This window comes from Pteropus alecto, unplaced genomic scaffold (genome assembly GCF_000325575.1).
Source record: "Pteropus alecto unplaced genomic scaffold, ASM32557v1 scaffold75, whole genome shotgun sequence".
NCBI lineage: Eukaryota > Metazoa > Chordata > Mammalia > Chiroptera > Pteropodidae > Pteropus > Pteropus alecto.
Genome location: NW_006440638.1, coordinates 21,197,839 through 21,215,252, shown reverse-complemented (window position 1 = coordinate 21,215,252; position 17,414 = coordinate 21,197,839). Strand labels below are relative to the sequence as shown.

Here is a 17,414-nt window from a genome sequence, read left to right as displayed (position 1 = left end):
TGATGTTATCACTGAAGATTCTAATTCAATCTTTAGGAAAATAAACATAAGAAACTTTTTGGTTTTGGTCAAAATAATCTAGGAGAGAAACATTGGGTACTGCCATTACTAAAGATCCAAAATATTGTAATTTATACAACTCCTTAATACTCAGACACTGAGATAATTTTTTTTAATTAAAAAAAAAGTAGTATAGAAGAAAACCTAACAAATTAAATTGCATTCTGTGAAAGTGAAACATATCTACCAATTTTGGGCAACTTTGACTTAATTTTACAATACATCTTTAATGTTGCCTCTCTACTTTCTTACTCACCCTATCCCCACCCTCCATCAAAATGCCCCATTCTTTCTATTCTTCTTTAAGGAGATTTTCCCTTTATTTCCCTCTCTCAAGGCAACCATATTTTTCTACAGTCTCCAGTATTTGGGGGGTTGGGCTTAAAGTTTTCATTGTTTAAGGGAGTCGAGGATATTAATTAAAAGACTACATTGAGTGCCTGTTTGGTTCTTGGTTGGAAATATACCAAATAAAGAGTAGATAGAGTTGGTGGCACTAGAAAAAAGAGGATAGATGTTTCTTACTCGCAAGGACCATTATCTAGCTTTCCTGGGATATATTTAACAGATATATAAAAGAAAATAGGTGGATCAAAGAAAATACGACACACTGGAAACAGCACAAATATCCATTTATAGAGAAAAGATGGCATATTAATACAAGGGAGTGCTATGCTATAATAAACTATGACTATATGCAAAATATGGATGAATTCCACAATGAGGAGTGAAGAAAAAAACAAAAGAATGCATATGATATCTTTCATATAAACTTACTATGGACAAAACTAAATTTTATTACTTAAGGATGCATACATAGGTAGTAAAACCATAAAGAAAAGCAAGAAATATCAGGGTAATAGTTACCAATAAAGAAGGGAGATGGTTATGGTTGAGGAGAGGCAGATGAGTGGCTTCTGGTGCACTGCAAAGTTCTAATTCTTAATCTAGGTAACTATTAGGTTATAATAATGTATAAATCTGTACCCATATGCTTTACATGCTTTTTGGTATTGTGTTATCTCTCACAATACATTATACTTTTTTATAGAATACTTTAAACATACAAAAGTAGGCAAAATGTACCCATCATTCAGCTTCAATACTTTTGAACTCACTGGCCAATCTTTTTTCTCTATACCCCTAGCTTCTCCTCTATCCAGTTTTATTTTTACCCAAATCCCAAACATCATATCATTTCATCTATATACATGTCATAGTTTATAATTTTTTTAAATGTTCTCCAAATAGGTATACTAACCACAATTACAATATGTAAAGAATTGACAAAGTACTCCAGAGATAGATTACTAAGCCCAAAAGTAAATTTTCAAACAGTTACATAAACCATCTAGAAATTATAATATTCAAGAAATTTCACAGAAAATACTAGACCTAAGGCAAAAGTTATTGTGAAACCCAATGCAATACATGCTCGGCCTAAAGATTTAGAGTTTATAGCTAGTACAAGTTATGGTCAAGACCACAAAAAATTTAGCTGTTAGCTCCTAGAACATTTATTGCACCTATTCTGTGAATAGCATTATATTGAGATAAATGGTACAATACAAATGAAAGAGAATATACCATATCTGGTTTGTGAAAGTAATAATGTATCTATGAATTCATGATATAGTTTTATAAATACATAAAAATGAAATAAAAGTATGCATATTAGAAAAATTATAACCATTTCAATAGGTGTAGAAGAAGCATTTAGCAAAATTCAACACTTTCATGGTAATAATACTTAACAAACTAGGAATAGAAGATAATATCTTCAACTTGATGAATTTCTAGAAAAACTACAACATTGTACTAACTGGATTTAAAAATTAATGCTTTCTTTCTAAGATCTAGAGGAAGATAAAGATATCCACTCTCACTACTTCAACTTAGCATTGCACTAGCCAGGAAAATTAGGCAAGATAAATTTTTTTTAAAAGGCATCCATATTGAAAAAGAAGAAATAAGACAATCTCTATTTGCAAGTGCTATGATAGTATATACAGAAAATCCTAAGCAATATATATACACATATACATAAAACTATGAGAATTATTAAACAAGCTCTCTGAGGTTGCAAGATACAAGACCAATATATAGAAATAAATTGTATTCCTAGACATTAAAAATGAAGAATCCAAAAATGAAATTAAGAAAACAATTCCATTTATAATAGCTTCAAATTTAAGATAATTAAATTTAACAAAATAAGTGCAAGATTTGCAGAACACAAAAATATTGGGGAAAAAATGGAAAAATACTATATAGTAAACTGAAATGATGCAAACCATCTTCCCTGTAATCTATTAGAAATATCCTCTACATGTTCAAGAATGTAAAAGAAAATATGAACATAACCAAGAGAAAATGAAATTTACCAAAAAATTGGGAAAATATAATATATGAAATGAAAATTTTACTTAATATGAGTAACAGTGGCTTAAAACCAGAGAAGAAAGGATTAATGTACTTAAAATGATGCAAAAGAACTATCCAAAATGATGCATAAAATGAAAAAACTGAAAACTCTGAGCAGAGCTTTAGTCACCTCTGGAATAATATCAATCAGTCTAATATACCTATAATTGGAATTCCAGAATAGGGGGAAGGGAGCAAAGAGAAAATTTTGAAAAAATGTCTGAATATTTCCCAAGTTTGATGAGAACTATAAAACCATGATCTAATAATCTCAACAGTATTTATTCTCACAAAGAAACAAAAAATAAACAATACCAAAACTCTTCATTAGCCAAAAAGCAACAAAAAAGAGAAAATCTTAGACTCTGCCAGATGAAAAATATTACAGAAAGAATCCAAAAGAGACTTATAGCATGACAACATGAGGAGCTCTGTGGACCTGCCCCCCAGTGAAATTGCTGAAAATAATTTTTTAAACAATCATTTAATGTGACAACATAGATGGACCTAGAGGGTATTATGCTAAGCAAAATAAGTCTGAGAGAGAAAGACCAGTACCATATGATCTCACTTATATGTGGAATCTAAAGAACAAAATTAATGAACAAAAAAAACAGAAGCAGACTTGTAGATACAAAGAAAAAACATAGTTGTCAAATGGGAGAGGTGCTGGGGGTTTGGGGGGCTGGGTGAAAAAGTGAAAGGATTAAGAAGTACAAATTGTAGTTATAAAATAATCACAGGGATGTAAAGTATTGTATACGAAATATAGTCAATAATACTGTAACAACTATGTATGGTATCAGGTGGGTACTAGACTTATTGAGGGATCACCTCCTAAGTTATAAAAATGTCTAACCACTATACTTTACACCTGAAACTAACATAAATAATACTTAATGTCAACTGTACTTTAAAACTTAAAAAAAAAATAAAATTGCAGGTTAGAATTTTTTTTTAAGTATATTATCTGCCTTGGCCTAACCTAATAGGGTGAGCCTTAAAAGAAGCTGAGCGCTTCCCAAACTCAGAGAAAAATCAAAGTATGAGAGAGATTCAACAGGAATAGAATACTTTGTTGCTGGCTTTGAAATGGAACAGGTAATGTGCCAAGGGATATGGAGAGCCTTCAGAAGCTGAAGGCAGCCTAAGGCTGACAGCTTAGGAAGGAAATGGGTACCTCAGTCCTAAAACTTCAAGGAACCTGAACAAGCTTGGAAGAAGACTTTTCTCAACAGCCTACAGAAAGGAATCGAGTCTAGCTGACACCTTGATTTTCGCTTTGCAAAAACTCTAAGCAAGAACCCAGTCACAGTGCCCCAACTTCTGACCTATGGAGTGGAGAATAAATAAGCGTGTTTTAAACTGCTAAAAAACAAAACAAAACAAATCAAAAAGCATTTAAAACCTCTAGAAATGGTCCTAAACCTAGATTGCTCCCTCCCTCCCCACTCCCAGCTCAGCAAGGTAGAAACTCTACTCCAGACCACTGTACACAAGAACACAGAGCTCTCTCCCCTCAATCCCAGCTTCCAGTTGGAGGGCTTAATTACCTGTTGCTAAAGCTAGGTTCTTGGTGAGTGCAATTTGGAGGTAGAGACTCTAATGGAACAATGGCTCTACCTCGTGGTACCACTGAGAATATTGGGGCCCCAATCATATTTGCCCTGGCTGGTTAGGTGGTGGTTCCACACCAGGAGAGGCACAAGATGATCTGGGTTATTGCTCTCCACCATACTGAATATTCAGCTCTTACAGTGGGGTTGTCACTGAGAGAAGTACGTTACTGTTCCTACACCCAGCTCCAGAGCCCTGACTCAGATTTTGCCTCAGGGTGAAGAGGAAATAGGTAATAAAATATATAGCTCCTAATCTTTTCCCAAAGGAATTGAATTCATTTGAAATACAGCACAGAGAAGTTCAAGTCTAAGAGTGCCCTCAAAAACAGTGTAGGTTATGGTAAGAGAAATTGTAAGGAGATTCAGGAATTTGGTAAAGATAAGCTAAAGTACAGACCAACTACTTTGAGGAAGAGAGCCTGGGTGGAGACTGATGGTGGGAACTCTACTGGAGTCAGGATAAATATCACACTGACCTTAGGAACTTTTCCTTCAAGAGAGCTTGAATTTGAATAAATTAATCAGTAGAGCACTTTCTACCTCCACAGCATTGTTGAAAACAATAGAACAATCAGCAAACAATCACTGATGCCTAACAGCAACTGTGGTTTTTAGAGAGAAGAAAACTCTGTTGAAACCACTGCCATGCCCAGAATGACTGTGGGCATATCTAAAGCTGTGGATCCCTGAGGAACAACATCAGAGCCTTAACACTACAGAGGTAGAGAGGAGAGGAAGAGCCTTCACTAAAATAATCCACCCAGTCACTAAACAAATAAACAAGCAAATAACAATAATGAGCCCCAAAGGGGGACCGGTGCTTATACTTGCTACTATATATTACCTAAAATATCAAGATTCCAAGAGAAAATTAGGAGATATGCAAAGATACAAGGAAATAGAACCCATACACTGTGGGGGAAAAGCAGGCAACAGAAACTGGCTGTGAGAGCAAGCAAAAAGAGTTAAATTTAACGGGGTGGGGGGGGAACCCTTCAAAGTAGCCATCATAAATATGTTCAAAGAATTAAAGGAACTCACTTAAAGATGTAAAGAAAGGTATGATGACAATGTCTCATCAAATAGAAAATATCAGTAAAGATTTAGAAATTATTTTAAAAGGACTAACTGGAAATTCTGAAGCTCAAAAGTATAAGAACTGAAATAGAAAATTCAGTAGAAGGGCTCAACAATTGATTTGAATTAGCAAGAGAATTAGCAAACTTGAAGGTAGATTTATATATGCAATCCAAACAACAGATAGAAAAAAAGATAATGAATAAAAAATTGGAACCTCTGATAAACAGGGACATGATTAAGTGGATCAACATACATGTAATGGAAGTTATCAGAATAAGTTAGAGAAAGAAGCAGAAAAAAATATTCAAAGACATATGGCTGAAGGAAACTTCCCAAGTTAATCAAAAAAACAGCAACCTACACATCCAGGAAGCTCCAAAAACTTTAACTAGAATAAATACAAAGAGATTCACAAATATACACATCATGTTGAAAATGCAGAAAGCCAAAGACAAGGAGAAAATGTTGAAATAGCAAGAGTGAAAAACTGTCAACCAAGAATTCCATATCCAGAAAAACTATCTTTCAAAAACCAAGTTAATCAAAAAAACAGCAACCTACACATCCAGGAAGCTCCAAAAACTTTAACTAGAATAAATACAAAGAGATTCAAAAATATACACATCATGTTGAAAATGCAGAAAGCCAAAGACAAGGAGAAAATGTTGAAATAGCAAGAGTGAAAAACTGTCAACCAAGAATTCTATATCCAGAAAAACTATCTTTCAAAAGTGACAATAAAATAGGTATTTCCAGATATACAAAAGCAGGGAATTTGTGCTAGCAAAATTATCTTACAATAAATGCTAATGGGACTTCTTCAGGCTGAAAGTAACCCAAATGGTGATTCAAATCTACAAGGAAAGAACAAAAAAGAGCACCTGTAAAGAAAATTATAAAAGGCAGTATAAATGCATGTTTTTCTCATTCTTTCTATTAACTAAATTTTAAAAAGTATTGTATAATATGTGTATTATTTATTGTTGGGTCTATAACATATAGAAATGTAATATATTCTAAACATTTGTGAATAACAGTACAAAGAAAGACTAGTGGAAGCAAAGCTATATTGGATAAAGCCAATGACTATAGATAATAAAGTAATAATTATAATAATGCATTCTTGGATTTTTAACATTAACATGTGTAATATTTATAACAATAACACCACAAAGGGAGGAAAAACATATAAGGCTATATAGTATTAATGTTTCTATATCTCACTGGAATTAAACTAGCATAAATCTAAAACTGTTTAAATCAGATGTCTTTGATAAGCCTAAAATAAACACTAAAAAAACTTTTTTTAATTTAAAAAATCATTAAAAATGTTTAATGCTTCATTAGAAAATATTAGCTTAATGCAAAAGAACTCATAAAGAACAACCAGAAGAACAAAAAAGACATAAGAGATATAGAAAACAAAAAGGGAAATGGCAGACACAAATTCAATTATCTTAACATTAAATGTGAAACAGATTAAACCAATCAAAACACAGATTATTAGACAACAATTTTAAAACAACAAGCAAACCAAGATTCACCTATATGCTGTTTACAGAAGACACAGTTTAGATTCAAAGATACAAACAGACTGAATAAAAGGATGAAAAAAGAGATAAGCAAACACAGAAAGCTTCTGTGGCTATACTATTATCAAAGAAAATAGACTTCCAAAAAATAGACCTTAAAATGTTACTAGATATATAGGGGGACATTTTATAGTGATAAAATGGGTCATGCATCTGAAAGATATAACATTTATATACATATATGCACCTACCAATACAGTTCTAAAATACATAAAACGATAAATGACAGAAATAAAGACAAAAAAATAGACAATTCAAAAGCAGTTGGAGACTTCAATTACTCATTTTCAATAATGCATAGAAAAAACTAGGCAGATGAACAGGAAATAAAAGACTTGAACAATATACATTCTTCTCAAGTGCACATGAAACATTCTCTAAAATAGACAGACCATATGCTAAAGCATAAAATGAACCCATATGAGTTTAAAAGGTTAGAAATAACACAAAGTATGTTCTCCAACCACAATGAAATAAAATTAGAAATCAATAACAGAAAAAATTTGAGAAACTCACAAATCTGTGGAAATTAAACAGCACAGTCCTAAATAACAAACGGATCAAAAAGAAAGCAAAAGAGAAATCAGGAAATATTTGGAGATGAATGAAAATAAAGAGACAACATATGAAAATTTATGTGATGCAGCTACAATAGTGCTTAGAGGAAAATGTATAGCTACAAATGCCTATATTAATAAGGAAGATCTCAAATAAATAACCTAACTTTCCACCCTAAGAAAAAAGAACAAATTAAAAATGAAGCAGAATAAAGAAAATAAAAAGATCACAGTGGAAATTAAAGAAATAGAATATTGAAAAGTAGAGAAAATTAATTAAACTGAAAGCTGATTCTTTGAAAAAATCAATAATATTGACAAATTTTTAGCTTCATTGACAAAGAAAATAGAAGAGATGATGCAAATTACTAGAATCAGAAATGAAAGAGGAATATTGCTAGCATCCTTACAGAAATAAAAAAGATTATAAAGGAATTCTTTGAACAATTGTATGCCAATAAATTAGGTAACTTAGATGAAATGTATAAATTTCTACAAAAACACAATCTACTGAAAGTGACTCAGTAAGAAACAGATGACTTGAACAGATCTATAACAAATTTTTTTAAATTAAATTAATAATTAAAAACACTACCCACAAAGAAAATTCAACCCAGATATCCTCACTAATGAATTCTACTAAAGATTTACAGAATATCAATTATCTACACACTCTTCCCAAAAAATGAAGGAGGGAGCATATTCAAGTCAATTTCTAAGGCCAGTATTACTCCAAAATAAAAACTAGACAAAAACATCACAAGAACAGAAAATTACAGTTCTACATCTCTTATAAATGGACACAAAATTTCTCAACAAAATGCTAGCAAAACTTTGTGGCTTTCCAGTCAAGATGGCAAAGTAAGAAAACACTGTGCCTTGCACAACCACATCAGAATTACAACTAAATTATAGAACAACCATCATTAGGAGTCACCTGAAGGGTAGCTGATCAGAAGTCCTACAACTGGAGACACACAGAAGAGGCTACCTCGAGACTGGTAGGAGAGGCAGAGATGCGAAATAGGCTGGTCTCACACTCACATGTGGCAGTTGAAAATCGGGAGAAAAATCTTGGCTGTGGAGGTCCTCCCTGAGGAGCAAGGGGCCCCAGCCCCACACTAAGCTCCCCAGCCCAGGGTTCCAGTGCCGGCAAGAGAAGTCCCCGTAACTTCTGATTATGAAAAGCAGAGGAGAATGTGACTGAGTGAGATGGAGGGCTGAGGGAGTCGCAGATTTTCCTTTTAAAGGGACCATGCAAACTTAGTAACAAACTCACTCATTCTGAGCTTAGTAACAAACTCACTCATTCTGAGCTCTGGCACTGGGACAGCAGCTCAAAAGGCACCAAGGACATACGGGGAAAAACTGAGTTGCCTGGCTTCAGGAGAAGAGCTGGAAGGGAAGCCTTCTCCCAGACAGAAGTGCTGGCAGAGGGTGTTGTTCCTTTGTTGACTCTCCCCTGCCCAGCTTGCAGACCCAGGCAAATACCCTATCTGAGTCTCCATCAAAGTAGCTAACACTGGTCACCTTGTCCTGGTGATTCCAAGACCCCACCTCTCCCAACGTGTGGGGCTCACTCAAGCTGCTTCAAGTTGATTTTTCATACAAACGATCTATCTTGGCTCATACTGAGAACATTCCTAAAATCTCTCAAATGTTCACGAAACCTAAACAAGCAGCATCAGGCCTCAGCATGCCCCGTATCTCTTCCTGAGCAGCCCCAAGCCCAGCACTAATGGCAACTGGCCTCAGTTTGCGGCTTGGCCTCTCAAGGCACTTCTAAGCCCAGCGTGGGTGGCAGCCATCTGCAGATTGCTTGGTGGCTCATGCCAGGTGGCCCCAGGCAGGGCACAGGGTGCAGTTGAATTTGGCCTGCTGTAGGGCTCCTCCTAAGAGGCCACAGTCTGCATGCCCAGTGGCTGGCTTCAGTCTGAGCCTGAGCACCACCCAGGGTCACATTTGAGGATGACACACCCAAAAGGTAGACACTGAAGGCACCAGAGCGCTGCTAAAGCAAATCCTGCTCTGTTGGTCAGCCCCTGTACAACAGCTCCTCTGCTGGTCATGGGTCATTCTGTCCCACTGATGAGCAAATAGCAACCAAGGCTCACCTACAACAGGAGGGCACACAACCAATACAAGGGACATATCTGGAGCACCCGGCTCAGGTGACCAGGGAACACTGTGGCACTGGGAACACCTACTACATAAGGCTGCTCTCCTAAGACTGGGAGACATAGCAGCCCTACTTTAATACATAGAAATAAATGCAAGTAAGCAGACAAAATGGGAAGATGAAGAAACATGTCCCAAATGAAAGAAGAGAACAAAGCTCCAGAAAAAGAACTAAACAAAATGGAGGCAAACAATCTACCAGATGTAGAATTCAAAACACTTGTTATAAGGATGCTCAATGAACTTAGGGGAAGAGTAGATGAACTCTGTGAGAACTTTAACAAAGAGATAGGAAACAAAAGTGGAGATAGAAAACACAAAAACAAACCAGTTAGAAATGAAGAATACAATAACTGAAATGAATACTTTAGAAGGAATTAACAGTAGATTGGTTGAAGCAGAAAATCAAATAAGCAATTTAGAAGATAGGTAGCAGAAAATACACAATCAGAACAGCAACCTTAAAAAAAATACAAAAAAATGAGGATAATTTTAGGGGCCTCTGGGACAACATCAAGCATACCAACATTCACATCATAGGGATACCAGAAGGAGAAGAGAGGGAGCAAGGAATTGAAAACTTATTTGAAGAAATAATGACTGAAAACTTCCCTAACCTAGTAGAGGAAATAGACATACGAGCCCAGAAAGTGCAGAGTCCCAAACAAGATAAATCTACACAGGTCCACACTAAGACACATCATAATTAAAATGCCAAAAGTTAAAGACAGAGAGAATCTTAAAAGCAGCAAGAGAAAAGCAGTTAGTTATACACAAGTGAGCTGCCATAAACTGTTAGCTGACTTCTCAACAGAAACTCTGCAGGCCAGAAGTGGTTGGCAGGAAATATTCAAAGTATATAAAAGGAAGGACCCACAACAAAGATTATCCTACCCATCAAGGCTATCATTTAGAAACAAAGGACAGAAAAAGAGTTTCCCAGACAAGAAAAAGCTAACGGAGTTCATCACCACCAAACCAGTTCTACAAGAAATGTTAAGGGAACTTCTTTAACACGGGGGTCTTCAACTCTGGGCCACAGATCAGTACCAGTCTGTGGCCTGTTAGGAACTGGGCACACAGCAGGAGGTAAGTAGTGGGTGAGCAAGCAAAGCTTCATCTGTATTTGCAGCTGCTCCCCAGCGCTAGCATCGCCATCTCAGATTAGACTCTCACAGGAGCACTGGTTTCTGGTATAAAAAAGTCTGGGGACCACTGCTTTAAGAAGAAAAAAAAATTTTAAAAAAATATATGAATAATAAAATGGCAATAACTACATATCTAGCAATAATTACTTTAAATGTAAATAGATTAAATGTTCCATTCAAAAGACATAAGGTGGCTAAATAGATTAAAAAAATAAGACCCTTATATATTCTGCCTACAAGAGACTCACTTCAACTAGTTTGGCAGTTCTTCAGTAGGCAAACATTGGGCAACCATATGATCCAGCAATCCAATCCTACATTTCTATCCACGAGAAAGGAAAACACGTCTGAAAGAAACTTGTACATGATTGTTCATAGTGGCATTTATTTATAATAGTCAAAAGTGGAAACAATCCAAATGCCCATCAACTTTGGATAAATTGTGTTATGTCTATAAAAAGGAATGAAGTACTGATACATGTTACAACATGGATGAACCTTGAAAGTATTATGCTAAATGAAAGAAGCCATGCACAAAATACTACATACTTTATGATTCTATTTAAATGAATGTCCAGAATAGAGAAATCTATAAATATAGAAATACTAGCAGGTGATTAGGGCTTGGGTGGGAATAGGAGTGATGGCCACTGGGTATGGAATTTTTTATTTTAGAAAGGTAAAATATTTTAAAATCAAGTTGTGATGATAATTGTAAAACTCTATAAATATACTTTAAATGGGTAAATCGTGTGGTGTGTGAATTACATTTCAATAAAGCTGAGGTTTTTTTTAATGAAAGGGTTAATTAATACTCTTTAAAAGAAAAAATTGATAGACTGGAATTCATTAGAATTAAAAATGCCTCCTTGAAAGATATGGTTACAAAAATGAAAACTCAAAGCACATACTGGAAAAAAATATTTGCAAAACATATTTCAAATAAAGGACTTTTATCCAAAACATATAAAGACCTTTTAAAACTCAACAAGAAGAATTTTTGTAATAACATAACCCAATAAAATAAATCCATTATTATTAAATAAGAATACAGAAACCCAATTTGAAATATGCAAATTATGAGGACAGACACCTTATTTTTTAAAAAGATACACAATGGAAAATAGCACATTAAAATATGTTCAACATCATTAGTGATCAGGAAAAATGCAAATTAAAAACCTCCAAAACAAAGTACAAACTCTTGAGCAAAGATACCTGAAGATTTTCCCAACTTAATATTCTAAATCCCCCCATAAATATCTCCTTGAAAACCTAGCTCATGTTTACTTCTTCAAGAAATTTTCACCAATTTCCCATAGCAAAAGCATCCATTTCCTCTTCTGTGCTTCCACAATACTCATCTATCTCTCTATTCCAGTACTTATCACAATATATTATAGTTGTTATTTCTATATCTGGCTTCTAGGCCAAATATAAACCCCTGAGAACAATGTTAATGTACTATTTATTTTTGCATCACTAAAATCTTGCTAGTTATCTAACTGTAATGAAGACATTTTTGTTGAATCAATAAATGAGTAAACGAATGACTAAAGAAATTATGAGGTGAACCTATAAGTTTACTAAGATGATATTCTATTAACTTTAATTGAATCATTTTCTGGAATAAAAACACCACAATTTAAAAAAGAAATTCAAAAGGCATTAATGAAAAAGAGAATTACCACTTACCTCTGTGTATTCATCAAAAGTATGATCTTCTGTCTGAAAAGTCTCTATCAGTTCAACTGCAGTCCCATCAAGGAGCCAATTATATTTTTCAACTGAAAATTAATAATCTAATTTAAATTTCAAAAATAACCTTTTAAAAAATCAAGTGCTTTTTTTATATGGTCATGGAATAGAGTAGCCTATTCAATTAAATATTATTATTAATAGAGTATTGACATACATTAATAGGAATATACAGAATAAATAAAATAGACTTAATAGGTAAACCAGGTTAAACACAGATATTTTAAAATAAAAATAATAAGATATATAATGATCTTTAAATAACTTAGAGGTACAAATAAGCCAGTAAATAAAAGGTTTTGGCTAAGAGAATGTCAAATAACAACTATCTATCCCGACACCATACACACTTGACGAGACTGTAAAATTGAGCTGCAGGCTCTTCAAAACTATTCTCAGATATTATATTGCTTTCACCCTCGATTTAGCTTCCTCCTAATCCAACATCTTTTCATTCTACTTTTTGTCTTTATTACCCTGCTCCAGTTAACATTCACTCTTTGGACCAGACAACAGAATTCAAGTTTCTTATGTTTGATCTTTGACTCTACCAAAAGCCATGTCTATTCTAACTTCTGGCTCTCTTCACTCTATCCCGACAGCCCCACACAACCAAATATCTGACCAAATTCTAGCAAAAATAAATGTCATTCTTTTATGATAAAAAGGTATTATATATGTTATATATACCATATGTCTCATAATGTTTTCTTGCACCTTCTAAGTTACGATGTACTGCCACCTTTAGCGTATTAAGAGCCCACTGTAACACGTGTTCAGGAAGTTCTGTGTCAAGACTTACAGTTGTTGAAGTTCCTGACAGCCAAGAAGATACTGTTTGGACATTCTAACACAAATAAAAATGACAATTTATGAAATGAATATCTGTAATTGGTCTATATGTAGATCTTACACTATAGCCTTGAACAGTCTTTTCATATACTAGAAAGTTCTTGAGAGAACAAACATAACTTGGATCTTGTACTTAAGAAGCTCACAACAAGTAGGGAAGATGAGACATTCACAAAAATATTATTACTACAATTAAACTTCTAAGAGGAAAATATCATCTTTAGCCAAGAGACTTTCTCAAAAAGAAAGCACTTTTTAACATAAAATAACCTGGAGGATGGAATTAAAACAAAGAATTATAACATTTTATATACATAGTTTATAGAGCTTCAAATCAATTTAAAATTCTAAAAAAAGAGCCAGATAAAGAAATCTGATAGGTAAGGAAGAAGTAATACCTGCAGGGCTTCAGCTATTCGCTCTACCAAACCCAAAACAACATCTTCCAAATCTTGAAAGGTAGGATAAAATTCCATTTTGTCATCATCAAATGTCAATTCCATCTTAAATATTGGAAGCCCTCGTTGATCTTCTTGGTCAAAGAGTTTCACAAATCCTTCTACAGTTCTCTTTAAGAGATCCTTTAGCTACATGATATCATAAATTACTATTACTTTAGAAATTACGAATTCAACCTTTGAATAAAATCAGTGAACTTTTTGTCTATAATTAAATCATTCTATCAATGCATTTAGTCCTGAAAATTATCTCCATTTGGCAAAATATGTTCTTAAAAATGTAGTCTAAAACAATAAATAGAACAATATGCAAACTTTCTATTTTGTATAGAATATCAACTGTCTTAAAACAGCAACTCAGAAGCTCTCACATACTTTAGTAATTTTGTCCCTAGTACAGGAAACATTCCAGAAGACTAAAGAACATGATGAAGACTGAGAGGAGGGGAACCCTGACACCTGAGAGTAAGAGTGTCATGGGGTGACATGCACATGGGGTGAGAGACAGTGACATGCTGGAGCTAGTTTCTACTGTCACAAGAGCCAATTGTTAAATATTCAAAAATTTGGTAAGCTAGTTATTCAACACTTGAATGCTTGAAAAATCACCATCGTGGGAATATTTATACCATGGAAATTGGCAAACATACAAGTAAGTGGTGGTGGTTGTTTTCTGAAGCTCCATATTTCCAGCACACTATTAGGTGAGAGTGAAGCTCTCACTGGAACTTAGAAATGTGCACAATAAGTTACCAAAGTATGAATGATGCATTGTTATAATAAGCCAACTATTAGAAATTTAATCAAGCAGACATAGATCTAAATGATCTTCAAAATATTCCTCAAAATATTACTACTTGTCAAAATAATCATAGCTCTCTTAGGAATAAAGGTAGAAAGAAAATCATGAATACTAGTTACACTGTTACATACTACATATTTTATGTGTGTATATAACATATATATAAATTATCTTTTTAATGATATGTTGCAAAATTCATGGAAACTTTGGAGATCTTTACCACGGGGCAAGTTTTTATTCAAAACTATTTTTCTAGAATTATATTTCTGTAATAGCAAAATTTTGAGGAGCCCATAAATATAATTGCATAAAATTAATATTCTCTTTTTCTTTGTCATTTAAAGATGACCAATAACATTTGAAACTAAGATTTTACTGAGAACAAAAAGAGAATCAATCAATCTGGCATTTCATAAGTTAAGAAATAAGGGCTATGTCTACTAGCATAGCCCTTTTGCTAATATATTCCAATAAAGCTATAGATAATTAGCTTATAGCCTTTAAGCATGATCCTAGTAATCACTCACAATATTGACACGTATTTTTAGACTTTCCTCTCATTTTATATTGCTTCAGAAATAAAGCATTTTCTGCTAAATTTATTTAAATAAAAGTATAGTAAAATGTTTTTCATAATTTATTTCAACATAATTACTTAGCACTATGTCTAAATAGAATTTTATTTAAAATATTAATTTTAATAACATTATCATTTAAAATATATAAAACATATTTACCTGATTTGACATAAGTGTGGAAACGCAGTTATAAAATGCGTCTAACTTTTCAGGTTTAATACTTTCTAGTGCTTCCTTCTTTGTAAAAAGATTTATAACCTTTGGATACCATGTATTCATTATCTTCTCTTCTGCCTTTTTAATTTGTATTGATAGATCATTTTTCAGTGATTCACAATCAATTGGGCCTTTAGCTCTATTTAAAAAAAAATTAAAATTATTTTAAAGTAAATGATAAATATTGGTCTTGGTACACAATTGTTGAAACAAATAAGAGAAACTTTAAAATATTTTTTAATCTAAAGAAAAGTTCTAAAGATTTATCAGTTTTTTTAAATTGTATAGTCAAAAATACAAAGACTCAAAAAGGAGACATTCAAATTTTAAATGTTAAATAATATACATGGGATTTTACCTAATTCCTGTTAAATCCAGCAAAACTGTATTAGCAAATGTCGTATGACCAAGGTCCAGTAACATTTTCATAATTGGATGAACAATGTGCAAATTAGTTAATATTTGATTTCTTGTCTGCAGATAGCTAGAATGCCAAGGATTAGAATAATCCAGGCCTCTGGAAAAGCAATATACCATATTAAACAGGATTCAAACAATATATTCTAAATTTTAGGAAATAATATTTATGACATGAAAGTAATATTAAAGTAAGAAGACAGGATTGAGAAGAGGGAAATATGGTCAGCAATAGGGGACTTCGTAGATATGAATGTAATAAAAATACATCGAGATCTTGAAAGTGCATTATCTTCAGAAAGAACAGAGGTCATTTTTAAAATTTTTAAAATTAAACGTATTGGTGTTACATTGGTTAACATATGAAGAAGTTTCAGGTGTACAACTTTATAATACATCTATATATTCCATTGTGTGCTTATCACTCTAAATCTAATTTTCTGTCACCAAATATCTTACTCCTTTAACCCTCTTATTTCTCCCTCCACCCCCTTCCCTTCTGGTAACCACCATACTGAGAACAGAGATCGTTTGTGAGTAAGAAGGCTGATGGCCAGGCATGAGTGTCCTGCTAACTTCCACCATGCTCTGCCTCAATTACCTTGGGTAGAGATAAACAAACACAGTTGTGATGATTGGGAAGCAAAGATGGAGAAATCTATCTGGCATACACCAAAGCTCACTTAAGGCCAAGATGAGCTATACATCCATATAGGTTCCACTAACTGCGTAAGTAACAACTAGACAAGTACAGTGTAGAGGATACGTTTGGGGGTGGGGGGAAATAGTGCCATATTTTTTAGGTGTGTTCAAAATACCTTTGCATTTAACAGTTGTAGGCTTAAAAAATAAGTTTCTTTCCTATCTCTTATCAAAAACTAGGTGCAGTACAGTTTCTAAAATAATTTACTCACACAGGGGATTCAGGTAAAGGGCCTCCTTCATCTTCAAGCCATTTAACTGGAGGTTTCACGAGAACACTCTTTACTAAAATACATATGTACATTAATACTTATTAAAAATCCTTATAAGACCTAATCAAGTCAAAGTTTCTAACTCTGCATGAAAATGAATATAAGAAAAAATTCCTTTATTTGAAACAAAATCAAGCTCTCGGTACTATTTTGGCCTTACTTTGGAGGTGAATTCAGATATAGTAAAGCTTCAGTAAGTTCTCAGTTTTTTTGTTTTCTAGCTACTCAAAGGTCACTAGCATGGCCACTTAAGAAAATGTATTTCAATAAAACTTGCAATAATAAATCTCTAATAAATCTCCCCAAATTCATTAATATTATCTTACAATCCAGTAAATAGTATAGCAACAACTATAAAGACAAAGTGAGAAATCAAAAGGCTATTTAGCTAATAAGAATATAAAAAATTACCAAAAAATACCCTTAAATTACAAACATTTTAACTAGATTATAGGCTCAAAATAAACATTTTAAATAAAAATTATATCTAAGAAAAAACATATAGCTAAATATATAACATTTGTTATTCATTATTTATATTTCTACTTTTGATTAGGAGGGCCAGGGAAGCAAAGTTAAAAGAAGCTTGACACGTGTTATGCAATACTTACCCAAATATCTCTTCATGCTTTTTTCAAAGTCACTTGACACTTCATTTATGAGACTTTCAACAAGTTCTTCTCTTTTCTTCCCCTCCTTTA

At 33.3% G+C, this 17,414-nt stretch overlaps 1 protein-coding gene across 1 annotated transcript in view; it reads right to left on the bottom strand.

Moving 5' to 3' along the window:
• DNAH12 (dynein axonemal heavy chain 12) overlaps positions 1-17,414 on the bottom strand; it is a 200,616-nt gene that overhangs the window by 162,768 nt on the left and 20,434 nt on the right. Inside the window, 7 exon segments of the mRNA XM_025050737.1 lie at positions 12,354-12,445; positions 13,107-13,263; positions 13,667-13,855; positions 15,266-15,461; positions 15,681-15,839; positions 16,654-16,726; positions 17,325-17,414. The exon segment at positions 17,325-17,414 is cut by the window's right edge and continues 39 nt beyond it. Of these exon segments, the coding sequence (XP_024906505.1) occupies positions 12,354-12,445; positions 13,107-13,263; positions 13,667-13,855; positions 15,266-15,461; positions 15,681-15,839; positions 16,654-16,726; positions 17,325-17,414 (956 nt within the window).